The sequence below is a fragment of the Equus quagga genome, chromosome 12 (assembly GCF_021613505.1).
Source record: "Equus quagga isolate Etosha38 chromosome 12, UCLA_HA_Equagga_1.0, whole genome shotgun sequence".
NCBI classification, from domain to species: Eukaryota; Metazoa; Chordata; class Mammalia; order Perissodactyla; family Equidae; genus Equus; species Equus quagga.
The window spans coordinates 79332118-79349092 of NC_060278.1; the positions used below are offsets into that span (position 1 = coordinate 79332118).

Below are 16975 nucleotides of genomic sequence, written 5' to 3' on the forward strand. Positions count from 1 at the left end.
CTTCCGCTTTCCGGTCGGAACCTCTGGGGGGGGGCTTCCGGGAGCTTCATGGCTTCCGTCTGGTTGAACTCCTTGATTGGCTGGGCTCCGTCCCGCCCCTCACGTCTTGCCGCTCTTTGGACGGAAGTTGCGTCACAGGAGCGCCAAAAAAGAACTTGGAAGGAGACTGGATTTCGGCTGGAGGCGCTAGATGGCTTCCCGTGAACCTTCGCAGCGTCGGTGGGGAAACTGAGGTCACCGAACCGCTCCGATAGAGGAGACTCGGCCTCGCGCGGGGACGTCAGGAGAGCTGTAGCTAAAGAGAGTGGCGGGACTTGGGCAGGGGTTAGCTGAGGGCCTCGGACCTCGGAGTCTCTCTGCCCGCCGGGACGAAGGGAGAGCCGGCCGGGCGCATCTGCTCCTACGGAGGAGCCGGCCCAGCGGTGAACTAGGAGAGCTTTGGGCCCGCCGTCCTTTACAAGTAAGAACTTAGTGTGAGGAGACGTAAATGAAGTAGGCTGTTTAACGAAGTACGGCAGGCGGACGCGTGGCTCCTTTACTCATTCTCCAGTCCTGCCTCTTGCATTTGTGTTGGAATTTTTACTGGTTATTCTTCCCATATTATCACGTTAGAAAAAGATAGGGCATGTAGCGTTGTCGAAGGGGCGCTTTAGTTTAGGAGTGTGAAGACGGAGTTTTGAGTTCAATACTGTCACCAAACAACTTTGATGTTGATCAGTTCGCTTAGTTTCTCTGGGCTTCAGTTTCTTAACGTACGATATGGTCTAGATGATTATCAACGTCCTGTCGTGCCCTAACATCTGAACTTTAGTTATTAACTTATTTATTAACTAAATACCTTTAAATAAAGATTCGGATATGCCCTCTTGTAGTGAATTGCGCTACGGTGTGCGGATGTATTCCTATTTGTTTTTATCCTTAGGACATGAGCTATTTTCTTAAATAGACTTATTTTTTAGAAGTTTTAGGTTTACGGAAAGTACAGAGAGTTCCCATATATCACCTCTTCACTCTCCTCACCTCCAGTTCCCCCTATTACTAGCATCCTGTATTCGTGTGATATGTTTGTTGCAATTGATGGATCAAAATTAATACATCGTTAATAACTAAAGTCCGTAGTTTACATTAGGGTTCACTGTGTGTTGTACAGTTTCCTGTATTTACATAATGCATAGTGTCGTGTATCACTATCAAAGAGAATGGTTTCAGTGCCCTAAAAATGCCCTGTGCTCCACTTATATGAATTATTTTAAAACCCCCTTTTTTTCTTTTTTGAGGAAGATTAGCCCTGAGCTAACTGCTGCCAAATCCTCCTCTTTTTGCTGAGGAAGACTGGCCCTGAGCTAACATCCGTGCCCATCTTCCTCTCCTTTATACGTGGGGTGCCTACCACAGCATGGCTTTTGCCAAGTGGTGCCATGTCTGCACCCGGGATCACAACCAGCGAACCCTGGGCCACTGAAGCGGAACGTGCACACTTAACTGCTGTGCCACCAGGCCGGCCCCCCAAACCCATTTTTAAAGGTCACCTATTTCAATTTATTGCTCCTTAACCAGGAACTATTTTTATGGCATTAAGTTTAATAAAAATGAGTATCTTGGGGCTGGCCCGTGGCTGAGTGGTTAAGTTCGTGTGCTCTGCTTTGGTGGCCCAGGTTCGCCAGCTGGAATCCTGGGCGTGGACATGGCACTGCTCATCAAGCCATGCTGAGGTGGCGTCCCACATGCCACAACTAGGAGGACCCACAACTAAAAATACACAACTATGTATCTGGGGGCTTTGAGAGAAAAAGGAAAAATAAAATCTTAAAAAAATAAATGAGTGTCTTGATAGGTACGAAATTAAAAAAAACGTGAAGAGCTAATTAACAAAAAAAGATTATGTTAACATGGATATACTTTCAAAAAAACTTTACTGCATTTCAACAGATTTGTCTGGAAACTGAAAATAATCCATCTAATCAGTATTCACCTAGAAATGATCTTTCTTCCCTTGTCTTTTTAAGACAGTTGTAAATCTACTGGAAAATTAACTTCTTTCTAATTTTGGCCCTACAGAGAAAGAAAGAAAAGTTGAAACAGATGTGTACCCTGTCCCATTCCTGTGTTTCCCCAAAACGGTCCACCTTAGATGCCTATGTGAGAATTTCCATGTATCTCTGATAAAAGTGGGTGTGACACTGCAGGATTGACTGTATATAAAGAGCTATGATGATGTATTCCTGGTGTCTCACGGGTCAGGATTATGTTCAGCCGGTGCTGCCCTAAGATAAGTCTCAAAACGTTGCCAGCAAGTTATCATAGAAGTAATTACTTGTCTTATTTTCAATTTCTATTGTGGAAGTTCCTTGAAAATAAGTACTGTACCTTTTCTTATTTTTTATCCCATGAGCATCCAGTGTACTTGGTTAAACATCTGTGGGATGCGTTAAAAAGAGATGGGGATTAGAAGAGTAACTGCAAATTGGAAGAGTAAAGGAAGCTTATACCATGTACAGCGTTGCATGCCTGTTTGCTAGTCTCACACTAGAATATATTAATTTTTGCTATTTTCTCTGGTAATACACGTCACCCCTTATCCAAGGGAGATATGTTCCAAGACCCCCAGTGGGTGCCTGAAACCATGAATAGTACCAAACTCTATATATACTATGTTTTTTCCTATACAGACCTATGAGAAAGTTTAATTTATAAATTAGGGACAGTAAAAGATTAACAACGATAACTAATAATAAAATAGAACAGTTACAACAATATCCAGTAATAAAAGTTAGGTGAATGTGGTCCCTCTCTCTCTCGAAATATCTTATTGTACTGTACTCATCTTCTTGTGATGATGTGAGATGATGAAGTGCCTACATGATGAGATGAAGTGAGGTGGATGATGTAGGCCTTGTGAGGTAGCATTAGGCTACTGTTGACCTGCCGATGATATGTCGCAAGGAGGACCATCTGCTTCTGGACCGAGGTTGACTGTGGGTAACCGAAACCGCGGTTAACGGGGGACTACATTTTTAGAAATACTTTTTCCCCTATAATTTTGATGAAGACTTTTCTAATCTCTATCTTTTAGAAGACATGAGTGGAGAGTATAGAGGCAGAGGATTTGGACGAGGACGATTTCAAAGCTGGAAAAGAGGAAGAGGTGGTGGGAGCTTCTCAGGAAAATGGAGAGAAAGAGAACACAGAACTGACCTGAGTAAAGCCACAGGAAAACATCCTTCTGGTAGGAAAGGTCAAGGATTGTTCAGGTTTTTTTCCTTCATGAAAGAATCTATCATGCCTATCAAACATAGCAGTTTACCTCATACTTCAGCCTGTCTTTTATTTTATGTTACTCCTTAACGTAGTATTTGAATGTTAATATCCAAAATTCACACTAAAACTTGTAATTTAGATATTGTTAGTATCATGTCAGGTTCTCATTGTTGAAAGGAGAAGCAAATTGGAAAAAAATTTGCTCTGTTTCTACAAACCTAGTATTCTGTTTTTTTCAGAACAAACTTCACAGTCTTTGCTACTACAATCAACATTGGATCAGTTCATACCGTATAGAGGCTGGAAGCTTTATTTCTCTGAAGGTAGAGTTAAAAGTGCAAAAAGTGCCATAAATTGTATTTCCTTAACTTGTCTTTGGATGCTATATCTCATGCTACTATAATTCATTTAGTTTACTGAAGTATACTCCCTTCTTTAGTCTTAGGTCATCTAAACAATTAAATTGTGTGTATCTTTCAAGAGCATTATTTTTAGGTTTTGTATCAGTTAGGAAAACAGAAACCACACTAGGTATTTCAAAAAGGAAATTTAATATAGGGAATTTGATGTGCAGATGGAAGACCAAAAGAGCTAAATGGGAACATTTATGGTAGATGATAGTAACTTCGGGCACAGCAAACTACTTTTATGACTCAGGGAACAAAAGTTAAGACGTTCTGAGGTTACCAGAGCCTAGGAATTCAAAGGAGGGCCCACAGCCTAGCTGCTGCTTTGACTTCTAAGGGGCACCCTACGGTGCTGTGCTTGGACCTCTGAAGGGTGCCCTTGAGAGCTCTGCTGAGACCTCTGAGGCTCTGAGATTAATCTTAATCTGAGATTAAGCTGGTTGCTGCTGGTAACTCTGGTAGGAGGGTGGCACGGTTGGTGCTTACAGCTGGAGGCCAGGACTGTTATCCTCTGCAGCTGGAGAGATACTAAAATGCATTGAAAACAATAAATTCCTTTCTTTTTTCTGCCACCTTCCATTCTCTAAAGTGCTTCCAATTGGTAGAGCCTCAAGGGAGTCTGGGAAATGCAGTGTCCAGATCTTGACCATAGGATCATAGAGCAGAGAATAGAAGGGTGGGCCTGGAACTGAGAGACAATAACCAGCACAGCTTTGTGTAGGAAACAGTTAAGGAATCTCCCTTTTGTAATCAGGAACACAGCTAACATCATACCTCTGTCTATATAGGTTCGGAGACTTGTTTTTTCTGTGCTCTTATAGTATCTATATGCTTGTTACGTCTTTTATGAGAGATGGGATATATCTATATATCTGTATTTTTTTCCCCACTAGACTGTGCACTGCTTGAGGGCAAAGATCTTGCCCCATATCACACACTCAGTATGCATTTTGTAAATGAATAAAGTGCTTTACAAATATTTTCTATATTGAGAGTCTGTTTTTTTTTTCTGATATATAGACAGATATGTTTCATAGGTGATGTGTCTTTTGTTGCTTTAGAATGCATTAGCCACCAGCATCCACAATATTTCCCTAGCATTTAGCTCAGAACACTAGAAGTGAGCTTTGGACTGGTCCTAAAAATGCAGTTCAGGAGGTGCCTTAGCTACTTCGTTGTACTTCCCAACTACTTCATTGTACTGTTTCTCTGTGGGAGAGCAATTCAAACATGTAGAACTTTCAAGTGTAAAAGATAGCTTTACAATTTAAAGACCAGACTCAAGTGTTGGGCTGTCTTTCCCTGGATCTCAGAAAGGGATTTGACAAGTGGCAATTTGGACTAGTAGAATTTACTGCAGTTGCAAAGACTGTCTTCAGCTCTGTTTCAGAGTAAGAATTTAGTTTGTGTCTAGCTTTGGCTTTATTATAATTTTTGGTTTAAGCTTATCATGTAAGCTGTTTGAACTAATAGGTCCTATTAGGTGTCAGAGGTGCAGTACAGAGATTTCCAGATATTGATGCTTTTAGAGACACTTCCTGTCTGCATTTCAGATTATGCAGACCTAAATTTGTTTTAGAATCTTAAGTACACATTTTATACCAATTCTTAGCTGAATGAAATTAGAATGCAAAGCATTGGAAAAAGTCACCTATCATATATATAGTGTTTCTTCTGTCTTATGAAAAATATGCTTGTACGTGTGTGATTATTAGTGCTAATGCCATGTTTGTTGCACTAGTTTACAGTGATAGCTCTCCTTTTATTGAGAAGATTCAAGCGTTTGAAAAGTTTTTCGCAAGACATATTGATTTGTATGATAAGGTAAGATTCCCGTACAAGAAAGCTACTTGTCCACCTTTGTATGTTGCCTCATTGAACGATGTATTTGAGGTGCTAGTGATTGTGATCATAGACACTGGAGCCAGACTGCTTTGGTCCAGATCCCAGCTCTGCCCTTAGCTGCAGGGTGAACTTTGGTGAATTACATACCTTCTTTGTGCCTCGGTTTTCTCATCTTTCAGTTGGCAATAATAGTATTAACCTACCACAAAGGGTTGTTAAGAGGCATAAATAAGTTAATATATTTTAAATATTAGAACTGTGGTTGGCACAAAACTTAGATTACTTATTATCACCACATAAACATGCTTTCTCAAAGTGTGTAACTGAATGCTCAGTTGTGATAGTTGACTCTGAAAAAGCAATCATTGTTTTCACGCCTTAATATTTTATAGGATGAAATCGAAAGAAAGGGAAGTATTTTGGTGGATTTTAAAGAACTGACAAAAGACGACGAAATGGCTAAATTGATACCAAATATAGCAAATGAATTAAGGGATACACCTGAGAAAACCTTGGCTTGCATGGGTCTGGCAATACATCAGGTAAATATTTATTTTGTGCAGACTTTTGTCAAAATTTTCAAGGAAGATTTCACAGTAACAGTACAGTCTCTAAAAGATACTTAGTTTTTACCAAAAATTGTTGACTAGAACTGAAAGGTTGCAATCCTGTCCTAAAAGATACTGTTCATTCTACATACAACAGCTTATCTAAATATAACATTTATTTCTAATTTATTTGAATTAGTTTAGTCTTATGAAAGATTGTGCAGAAATTAAACCTTGTTTTCACGGAGTTATACAATCTCATAGGAGAGATAAGACAGAATCATGAAGTTATCAGTTATGAACTTGGAATAGAAAGATCAACCTCAGATCTAAGTTCTGTGGCATGAGGCAAGTCACTTAATCTCTGTGAATGTTCCCATATATAGATTGAAAATAACAGTATGTATTGTGCCTGCCTGAGTTTTTCTCAGGGTCAGATGACATGTCATATGTGAAAGCATTTTCTAGGCTGGCAGACAGATATGCTTCAAGGTAAAGAGTAGTAAATCTCAGGACAGGCACAGATAAGGTGCTAGGTATGTTCAGTAATGAAGATAAGACCCTCAGCTGTTGGGGAGGAGTGGGGAAAGCTCACAGGGAGACTTGGTAGAGGTGGAGTTTACAGTGGGTCTTAAAAAGGGGCACTGAGGATTGGACCTAGAGCAGGGAGGTAGGGGATGCAGGCACAAGAAAGAGTTCGTCACGAAGATGTGTACACTGCTAGTAACCTGAGACTGGAACCTTGGCTGTTGTCTTCAGACTCATCTTGATCATCAGTTCTTCTTCTCCAAGTCACCACATCTTTTCAATTCTATTTCTAAAATGCCCACCTCTTTTCCATCCTTACTGTCTCTGTCTTAAGCCTTCATTACCTTTCCTAAATTGTTGCTATACATGATAAAACATGATCTGTCTTTGAAAACTGTGGTGACTCTTTACTGCCAAATGAAATCCAAACCCTTTATGAAGGGTTGAAGGCCTTCCATGGTCCAGTTCAACTTCCTCTCCCCACTGCTCGCCCTCGTTCACTGCCATGCAGCTAAACTGAGCTCTCTTCAGGATTCTCTCAATACTCCTGCCTCTCACACATGCTGTCCATTCAGCACAGAATGCCCCTTGTGTTGCATGTCCAAGTCTTTTGGACCTAACTCAATTGTCTCACTGTGAAACCTTTCTCATGATCCCTTTTCAAAATAGTATTTCGTCTGTAAATCTTTATGGTCCGTATGACAATTATAGCTATGTACGTGCATCTCATTTTCTCTCAGGTTGTCAGCATACTGCTTTGTACACATGTAGATATTAAATATTTAATGTCAAATGCCAAGGGAGTGAATATTGGATATTTCAAAAGTCATCTTAGTTGTCCTTATCTTAAGCAGTAAATGTAAAGAGGTAGAAGATATTTTTCACCAGAACCCATCCAGTAGGTAATAACTTTGGAGGCTGCTATACGGACTTTTAATATTAGGTTTAGTTGGAACAGAACGTAGCAGGCCAATGCTGGAGTTTTCCAATCCAGGGACAACAAAATCCCTGATAAAACATAATCCACTATAAAATAAATAGTCATAATTAAATATCAGAGTTTTAAAGGGCTGTTAGAGTTCTGTTAATATTGTGTTCTGAGCTGTTTATACTCATAAGCTTCATATTCTCTATAAAAGACTTCTGCTTCAAGAAGATATTTGTTTTCCAACTTTTGAGTAAATGTCTATCCTGTTTAGGTATTAACTAAGGACCTTGAAAGACACGCAGCTGAACTACAAGCTCAAGAAGGATTGTCTAGAGATGGGGAAACAATGGTAAATGTGCCACATATTCACGCAAGGTGAGGAATTTGCTGGTATTAAAGTATTATTTAGAATCAGGCATTGGAGACTGTTTAAGAATGATAACCTTGTATTATAAAGCCAAAGAAATCAGTAAAAAGGGTATGATTTCTTTGCTATCTCATTGGTCGTCACACCCAAGTGAACCCACTGAGAATTCTTGAAGATCGTGACAGAAATAAACCTTTTCTGCCCAAATAAGTTGATTTCCCAACCTGCATGCTTTTCTAAATGTTGATTTTGGATGTGTACTTATCAAGACTCTGCTGTTTAAATTTAATAATCTGTGTGATACACTAAGTGGTGTGATTATATTTTGTTAAAATTACTAGGTTTCTACTAGACGCAGAGAGCAAATGGAATTTTGTTTTTCTTTAATCCATCTTTATTGTATTTTAAGATTTTAAATTCTCATTAGAAGAGGTAGCTGATCACCAGGGTTTTGTTTTTCCTTTCTAGAATTCATAGAAGACATTCCCTAACAGTTCTTGAATAAGAAGAAACTCAAAAGTTGCTGAATCTGTAGACATTCTTTTTGGCATTGTTTTTTTCCTTTTTCCTTAGAGAACAGCCAATGGTACAAGAAGAAAAGGGAAGATTTAGCATTTTTTTATTTTTAAGAATGATTTAATTCTTGTGAAATTTCTGATGTATAGGGATAATGTGGTTTGAGAATCCCATAGTTGCTCCTAAAAGGAACTTGTGAAAATACAGACAACCTCAACTTTCTGTTCACTTTAAATTCATAGATAAATATGTTCCTCTTTTTGTTTTTAGGGTTTACAACTATGAGCCCTTGACACAACTCAAAAATGTCCGAGCAAATTACTATGGCAAATACATTGCTTTGAGAGGGACAGTGGTCCGCGTCAGTAATACAAAGCCTCTTTGCACCAAGATGGCTTTTCTTTGTGGTGCATGTGGAGAAATTCAGAGTTTGTCTCTTCCAGATGGGAAATATAATCTTCCCACAAAGGTGACAATCGTGTTCTTTAACTACTTCTTTATTTACCTTGGTAAAGAAGGCAAATCATTTTACAGAAAGCATTTCCCCATGTTTCTGAACATAGGGCTTATTTTTATTTTTTATTTTCAGTTTTTAAATTGTGATGTTGAAATTGTTAAAGATTTTGTTTACCTTGGTTCAGTTATCAATTTAAACGGAGACTGCAGCCGGGAAATCAAGAGAAGACTGTGACTTGGAAGGGCAGCAATGAAAGAATTAGGGAAGATCATCAAGTGTAAGGAAATGTCATTAGAAACTAAGGCCAAGATTATCCAGCCCCTTGTATTCCCAATTACTATGTACGAGTGCGAAAACTGAACAATGAAGGCTGACAGGAAAAAAATTGATTCATTTGAAATATGTGTTGGAGGAGAGATCTGTGGATGTCCTGGACTATCAGAAAGACGAACAAATGGGTTCTAGAGCAAATTAAGCTTGACCTAGTGCTGCAGGCAAAAATGATAAATCTGAGACTGTCCTACTTTGGGCAGATCATGAGAAGGAAGGATTCTTTGGAAAAGACAATAATGCTGGGAAAAGTAGAAGGCAGCAGGAAAAGAGGAAGACCAAATGTGAGATGGATTGACTCCATAAAGGAAGCCATAGGCCTGAGTCTGCAGGAGCTGAGTAGGGCTGTTGAGGACAGGACATTGTGGACAGCATTCATTCATAGGGTCACCAGGAGTTGGAGCCGACTTGACGGCACGTAACAACAGAACAGGAAAGAAAGAAAGAAAGAAAACATTCCTCTACCCACCTCCCAAAATTTACATTTTTCCAGCTCTAGATATATTTTTAAAGATATAAAGCAATTCTGATATACCCCTTGTTTGTACCATTCCCAAGAACGATCATTATCCTGAAGTTAATGTAGATCCTTTCCATTCATATTTATATTTTGGCTTAATAGGAACAGACATCACGTTTTCTTTATTCTGCTGTTTGAAAGTGATATGTTCCTTTTTTCTTTAGTAACTTTTTTTAAACTATAGATTTTAAAACCATAGAAAAGTGTAGAGAATAGCTAATATCTATATACCCACCATTATAAGTTAGTGAATATTAATATTTTGTGATTTTAGCTTCTTTTAACAAAAAATATTAAGTATGATAATTAAAGTTGAAGTCACTCTGTTCCCCGCCCTGGTTCCATTCACTTTGTTCCATCCTAGAGGCAGCTGTTATTCTGAAATTGGTATGTATGCTTCAAGTGCACGTTTTCGTACTTGCCTATATATGTAAGGCTTGTTTTGTTGTGTGTATTTACATAAGGGTATACTGAATGTAACATTCTGCAACTGTTTTTTCACTTGGTTATTTGGGAGTCTACCTATCTTGATACATATGTAATTCTTTCATTTTTACTGTTGTGGAGTATTCTGTTAAATGAATAGCCACTATTTATCCATTCTCCTGGTGGATGTTTGTGTTGTTTCCAGTTTTTTACAATTAGAAATGATGCTGCAGAGAGCGTTCTTGTATGTCTCCTCAGCAAAGGAATTTCTCAGTTATAGGATATGCTTATTTTTAACTTTATTAGATGTAGCCAAATAACTTCCCAGAGTATTGGTCCCCACTTTACACCCCTACTGGTAGTATTAAGCAATTACCATTTCCCTATATTTTCATTAACACTTGGTGTGGTTAGACTTTTCAATTTTTGCCAGTCTGATGGGTATAAATTGGTATTTCATCTTTAATATGAACTTCTTTGATTTCTGTTATGGTTGAGCATCTTTTCACATCTTTATTGGCCATTCAGTTTCCTTATTGAATTTTCTGTTTATATCTTCTGTTCACTTTTATGTTTATCCTACTGAGAGTTCTTTATGTGTTCTAGATGCTAATCATTGATTATATTCATTACAGATATCTTTGCTCAGTCTTTGGTTTGTCTTTTAACTTTGTGGTGTATTTTTTGTTGTATAGTTTTACGTTTTGAGATGGTTAAATTAATCAGTCTTTTCCCTGATGACTTGTACATTTTATGTTCTGCTTAAGAAGGCATTCCTCACTTGAGCATTATACACATTTCTTACATTTTCTTCTAATACTTTTAAGTTTTGTTTTCTGTACGTAGATCTTTTGTCCATCTGGAATTTAATTTTGTGAATGGCATAAAGCTAGGGATCTAATTTTTTTCTTTTAGGTGAAGAACCAGTTGTCACCATTTATTAATGAAGCCCTCTATTCCTACTGACGTATAATGTTTCCTCTGTAATACACTGTGCTCCTGTAGACGTGTGAGTCTGTTTCATTTCACTGGTCCTGTCTCTGCTCTATGGAATTTTGTTTACATTGGTCTTATTAAAACTTTTGATAAGGCGGGAGACTTGCAATATCTATTCTTCTTTTCCAGAGTTGCCTATCTCATCCTTGAACTTTAATAAATTTAACATTTATTAAATTTTTACTGAAATCAAAATTCCTAAGGCTTCCATCTCTTACCGGAAAAACAAGGTGTGTTAAATTCAGCTCTTGGTTCTGAATAATCAGTGGTGTTGATAAATGAGTGTTATCTCCTATTTGTCTGGGCTTACAGTTCAGGCACTGCCTTTAGCTTAGAGGCCAGAATTTAAATCCTGATTAAGTTGGATATTTTCTGTAAATAGCATTTGGTCAAGGTATTTCTCCACCTACAATACAGTGGGTAGTAATGCAGACTTGTAAGATGAATGATAGTGTGAAGAGATTCTGCGTGGCTCTGCACTTCAGTGAATTGAAGTGATCAGAAAGATGCTTGTTCCAGGTGATCTCTGTTCCAGTCACTACTGTTGCATAACAACTCACACTAAAACTTAGTGGCTCAAAATAACAATCATTTTCTTACTTCTCCTGGTTTCTGTGGGTCAGGAGTTCAGGAGAACTGCTTGGCTGGGTAGTTCTTGCTGTAAGTCTCTTAGAGAGTTGTAGTCAGTTGTGGCTAGAGCTGGAACAGCAAGGGGCTGGAGTGACTGGGGCTGGCCAGGCATCTCTCCTTCATGTGGTCTTTCTGTGTGTGCTGGTTTTGACTTCTCATACACAGTGTGACGGCTGAGGACACTTGGTCTCCTCACATTGCTGCTGATAGTCAAGAGACAGGTCCAGCTGACAGGCAGAAATGGCTTTGCCTCTTTTGAGCTAACCGCAGAAGTCAAGCAGCATCACTTCTGTCACCTTCTGTTGGTTACAAAGTGAGTCACAGCCTCTCCAGATTCCAGGAGGGGGAAATTAGACTCTGTCTCTTGATGGGGGAGAGGCAAGGTTCTAGAAAAGCTCATGGGGAGATATTGTCGCAACCATATTTGGAAAATACAGTCTGCCACAATCTCCGAATTGATAAATGCATCTCGAGGTCCGAACAGCAAACAAGTGACTTACAACAACTTGAACGCAATTTACTTATATGGTGAAAATTGCCTGTGGTACAATAGATATTATACTATACAAACAGTGCGAAAGGAGGCTAGATAGGAGAGCTGGAGATTAGAAAAGACCTAGGAAAGCCTTTTGAAAAGGAGAGGATTTGGGCTGCGTATGTGGGACTGGATGCGAGGGGGCATTCAAGGATTGGAAGGCAGCATGGGCGCAAAGGAAGAAACAAGTGTTTGGTGTGAGAGGTGAGTGAGGAGCCTTTCATACCCACAGTAGAAAGAGCAGTAATCAAGTGGGACCAGCTGAGAAAGTGCCTCAAAAGCTTGTGATGCAGAAGGAAGTAGAAAGTCATCGCAGCTCTTAGTGCATTTTTCTTTAATACCATTGTGAGACAAACTTTGGAAACAATATTAAATGAAGCATTTTAACTGGAATTTTCCTGAGATGTGATTGTAGTTTATCAAAATCTGAATGTGAATTAATCTTGTTGCAGTGTCCTGTGCCTGTATGTCGAGGGAAGTCATTTACTGCTCTCCGTAGCTCTCCTCTCACAGTTACGATGGACTGGCAGTCAATCAAGTAAGCAATCAGACTATTAAATAAAAGGCAGGTTTTAGATCCCTCTTACTGCCGAGTAAATCTATAATATTCCTGTGTTATACTGTGATTCTTACCTGTAGACAGTGACAAAGTGTATAATAAAACGTTTGATTGAGTTTATGTGTTGAAATAATTGTTTTTATGTGAAATTTGTTTTAATCAGATTCCAGGAAGGATTTAGTGTGCAAGTATTATGTCCTTTTGCTCCTGAGAAATAGTTTTTTTATGTGAGTCATTGAACTGGGTGTAGACCATAAGCAAAACTGCGTGATTCGTTCCATTATGAGCTGTGATTGAAATAATGTTGTTTCGAAGTTTTAAAATAAGGAATCCCTTAGAAATGGGCATGTTTCATTTCATGTTCTCACTATCCATGAGGCATTTTACTATAGGTGTTTAAAAAAAAGGCTGTATTTTTGCAAGTCAGATAGTTTTCAGTGTGTATGTCTTTTTAATCCAACAATTTATTCCATTTTTTCTGGCTGTAGTCTTGTAACTCATCCCTAAATATAAAATAATGGCTAGTTTTGAAGTCAGAGTGCTATCCAGGAAACCTGGCTGAAATAGGAGATGGTCTTAAAAAACTAAAAACCTAGGGAAGAAGTGAGGTAGATTGCTACCAAGCCCTGTCCTATCTTCTCCTCCTTTGCCCTGTAAAAACCAAGATCAACATAGATAATAATTGACTGTGCACTATGCTAAGATCTTTACAAACACTCCATTTTATAAAAGAAGTGTTTAAGACTCCTAAGTGTCATTATGTGCCCTATGAGTGGGGGAGCCTTGTTTCCAGGCCACATCTGTAAGGACTTTCACCACTGAAGGAGGTGATGAGGGCCTCAGAAGTGCTGTAATGTTCACAATAGGATAGATGCAGAGAAGATCCAGGGTAATTTAATTATTGGAACAAAATCTCTTTGCTTTCATGTAAAAACAGCAGACAAGGAAATAGGTTTAAATATTTTAATTGGATTTGAATGATGGTCTCCTAATATTAGAAAATCAAACTTAGGGGTAGATGATTGAGAAAGGGAGGCCATCTTGAATCTTTAAAAGTAAGATATTGCTCAAGTTCATTTTAAATGAGTAAGTTATAGTAAAACTTTGTTCATGCATGATTAGTTTACATAGCTGTTTTATTCTATCAATATGTAGATATATAAAATGACTTTTTGCTCTAGAAGAAAGGTCTCCTTCCTGTCACATATAGTAAATTCAATATCTTTTTTTCCTAAGGCTTAACTTGGGATGGCTATGAGGAATTACATTATTGTTTCTCAACTAGTGCATTGGAGCATTTGGATGCACAAGGTGACAGCCTTACAGTGTCTATCAAAAGCCTTAGAGTTGCAGCAGTCCCAGCTCTAGGAGTTCATTTGATGAAAACAGTCATGATATGCGCAGAAATAGCTTGCTGAAAGTGTGCTTTCCCAGTGCTGATGGCAAAATATTGGGAACAGCCTGAACATCTGAAGAAAATATTATAAGGAGGATGGTACAGCGGATTATTGTATAGCCACTAAATAAGATATTGCAGGACAGCATTTTGAAGTGACAGCAAAAAATGTTTACAGTGTATTTAGTGATAAAGCAGGTCATAGAATGTTATCTAGTATACAGTGCTGACTTTAAGTTTGTTTAAAAAAAAGAAAAAGACTACTGGCAAGAAATACAAAAACATGTTGAGAGTGTATTCTCTGGGAAATGAAATTAGAGTAATTGTTATTTTTTCTTTCTGTTTATCTGTGTTTTTATAATTTTCTAAAGGTGACACAGAGAAATACATGTTAAATGAGAAAAGTCTAAAAATGTAATTTTTTAAAGCAAGACGATCTTGACGTGTGTCATTCTGAGACTTCTCATTGTGGTCCATCAGTGTTTGAATGTGCGTTGAGGACGATGGTGGCAGGTAACCATGAAACAGCGTTTGAAGTAGTGCAGGTTAGGTGATGCTAGTGCCTGGCCACGACCTGAAAAGAATTGGGAGGCTAATCCAGATGTGTGATGAATGTATTCCAAAGTTGTTATTTTAATGTTCAATCATTATACTTATGTTCATTATTTAAGTGATTAGATTAAAAAGTTTTAAAATAATACAGATAATGTTTTTAAAAACTCAGTCAGTATAGAGGGCCACAGTTCCCACAACTTCTTGTTGCCTTATGCATAATTTGTCTCTCTGTCTCTCTCTTTTTTTTGCTGGGAAAGAGTGGCCCTGACCTAACATCTGTTGCCAATCTTCCTCTTTTTTTTTTCCCCTCCCCAAAGCCCCAGTACATAGTTGTATATTCTAGTTGTAAGTCCTAGTTCTTCGATGTGATCTGCCGCCACAGCCCAGCTACTGACAGACAAGTAGTGTGGTTCTGTGCCGGGGAACAGAACCTGGGCAGGCGAAGCGGAGTGTGCCAAACTTTAACCACTAGGCCATCAGGGCTGGCTTGCCTTATACATAATTTTAGGTAACATTCTTACATCTCTTTGTTCGTTCGCTTTACTCATCCAGTCTGTGAGTTGAGCATTAGGGATGTACTTGCTTTCACTTCTCCCCCTTCCACCTCTAGACTTTTCTCAGCTATCATGTTGCTTTTAAATGGTCAAGGTTTACCTTCTGTTTTCTAGTTATAATTGTCTTCCGTGTTTTATTTATAGGTCTTGTCTAACAAAAACAATAGCATTTATATTTTTATGATAATGTAAATATTGTTCAGCAGAGTCATATAAGGTGATCACATGCCAAGAAAAGGAAATATAATTTATGTCACTGGGTTGTTTTTTGCCCCTCAAAGGAAAATGATCTAAGCGTCAAAATCAAAATGGATTATCTTTTCTTATACTCCACTGAATTATCTTATATTTTAGTGTGTTTCATATTTGGACTGTAATTTTGTCACTTTTCCCGTTCTTTGTAATCTTTTTGTCCATAGTGTCCTGAAACAGTCAGAACCCATCTAATTGTGTCTTCATCCTGCTTGACACTGATTGGTCCTTTTCTTCTAGAGTTGTCTTCAACTGTAGAATATCTGTTTTCTCTCTTTGGGCTTCCTATCGGAGGCATTCATTGGATTGTTCATCTGTCTTTTAACTTTTCCCTCACTTTTGTTTTCTTTGTGCTGTTTTCTCAATTTCTTTGGCTTTTTCTTGTATCCTTCTATAAATGTTTGATTTTTATGTACGTATTTTTAATTTTCCTGATCTTACACTTGTTTTCCAATGGTTCCTTTTTTAGTAGCTATTCTTGTTTTATGATGATAACGTTTTCTCAAAAACTCAAAGGCAGTGTTTCGTTTTTAATGCTCATCTCCTTCCTGAATTATTGCCATTTCATTCTCAAATATCCGATGAAGAATGAGAAATTATTTGGAGTAGGTAGGATAGATATCCTTTGCTATTTTGTATGTAAGAGTTTTTCCTCACACCTAGATAAGAAGGTAGGGTTTTGACCATCAAGTTTTGCTTTCTGAATGTGTTTTGAATTCTAGTTAAGCTCCTCAGATGCCAGAATGAGGAGGGGGCTTTATTCTCGAGCTCTAGTATCCTCACTGGACGCCTTAGCTCCCCTCACAGAGAGGATGGTCCCTTTCCTCAGAACAATGCCCTGGTTTTTGCCAGATGGTAAAGCCTAATGCCTTTGCTGGAATGCCGTCATTCCTCCCCTACCCACCTGTCCACCCACCTTCCAGGAAAATTCTGAACAGCTCTCTGTGGCTTATCTTTCAGTTGATTAACCTGTTTTCTTTTAGCTATCCACTTCCACTCTCCATTCCTGACAGTTCCAGCTTAGAAATGTGTCTAGCAGTCTGCTAAGAACATTGGCTCCCACTTGTCTTGTACCCTTGTAACTTTTTCCTGTGTGTATTCTGGACTTCATTTTGTTTTATCTATCAATACTTGCCCATTTGCTGTTTTCTAAAATTTCATTATCTCATTTGTTGATGACACCTCTGCATGCCCCCAAACTTCCCTTCACTCATTTAGCAGCTGTCATTTGGTGGACATTTTGGAGGGAGGGTAGGCAAATGCAGGCACTCATCCTGCCATCCTTAATTGGAAACTCCTGAAGTAATTTTAGATACACCATTGAACTTTTTTTTTCCCCTTATCTGCTCTTTATCTAGCTCAGCACCG

General features: G+C 38.5%; 1 protein-coding gene across 3 annotated transcripts in view; it reads left to right on the plus strand.

The window, feature by feature from the left end:
- The first annotated feature begins 157 nt into the window (after window positions 1-157).
- Window positions 158-16975, plus strand: part of MCM8 (minichromosome maintenance 8 homologous recombination repair factor) — a 43406-nt gene continuing 26588 nt past the window's right edge. The window contains exons 1-8 of one of the 3 annotated variants that reach the window (XM_046677938.1): window positions 158-460; window positions 3074-3235; window positions 3498-3581; window positions 5407-5489; window positions 5903-6052; window positions 7786-7889; window positions 8668-8866; window positions 12744-12829. In XM_046677938.1, coding sequence (XP_046533894.1) covers window positions 3079-3235; window positions 3498-3581; window positions 5407-5489; window positions 5903-6052; window positions 7786-7889; window positions 8668-8866; window positions 12744-12829 — 863 coding nt within the window. In that variant the 5' untranslated portion in view covers window positions 158-460; window positions 3074-3078. The remainder of the gene's footprint in view (window positions 461-3073; window positions 3236-3497; window positions 3582-5406; window positions 5490-5902; window positions 6053-7785; window positions 7890-8667; window positions 8867-12743; window positions 12830-16975) is intronic. The other 2 variants (XM_046677939.1, XM_046677940.1) reach the window with 2 other exon arrangements.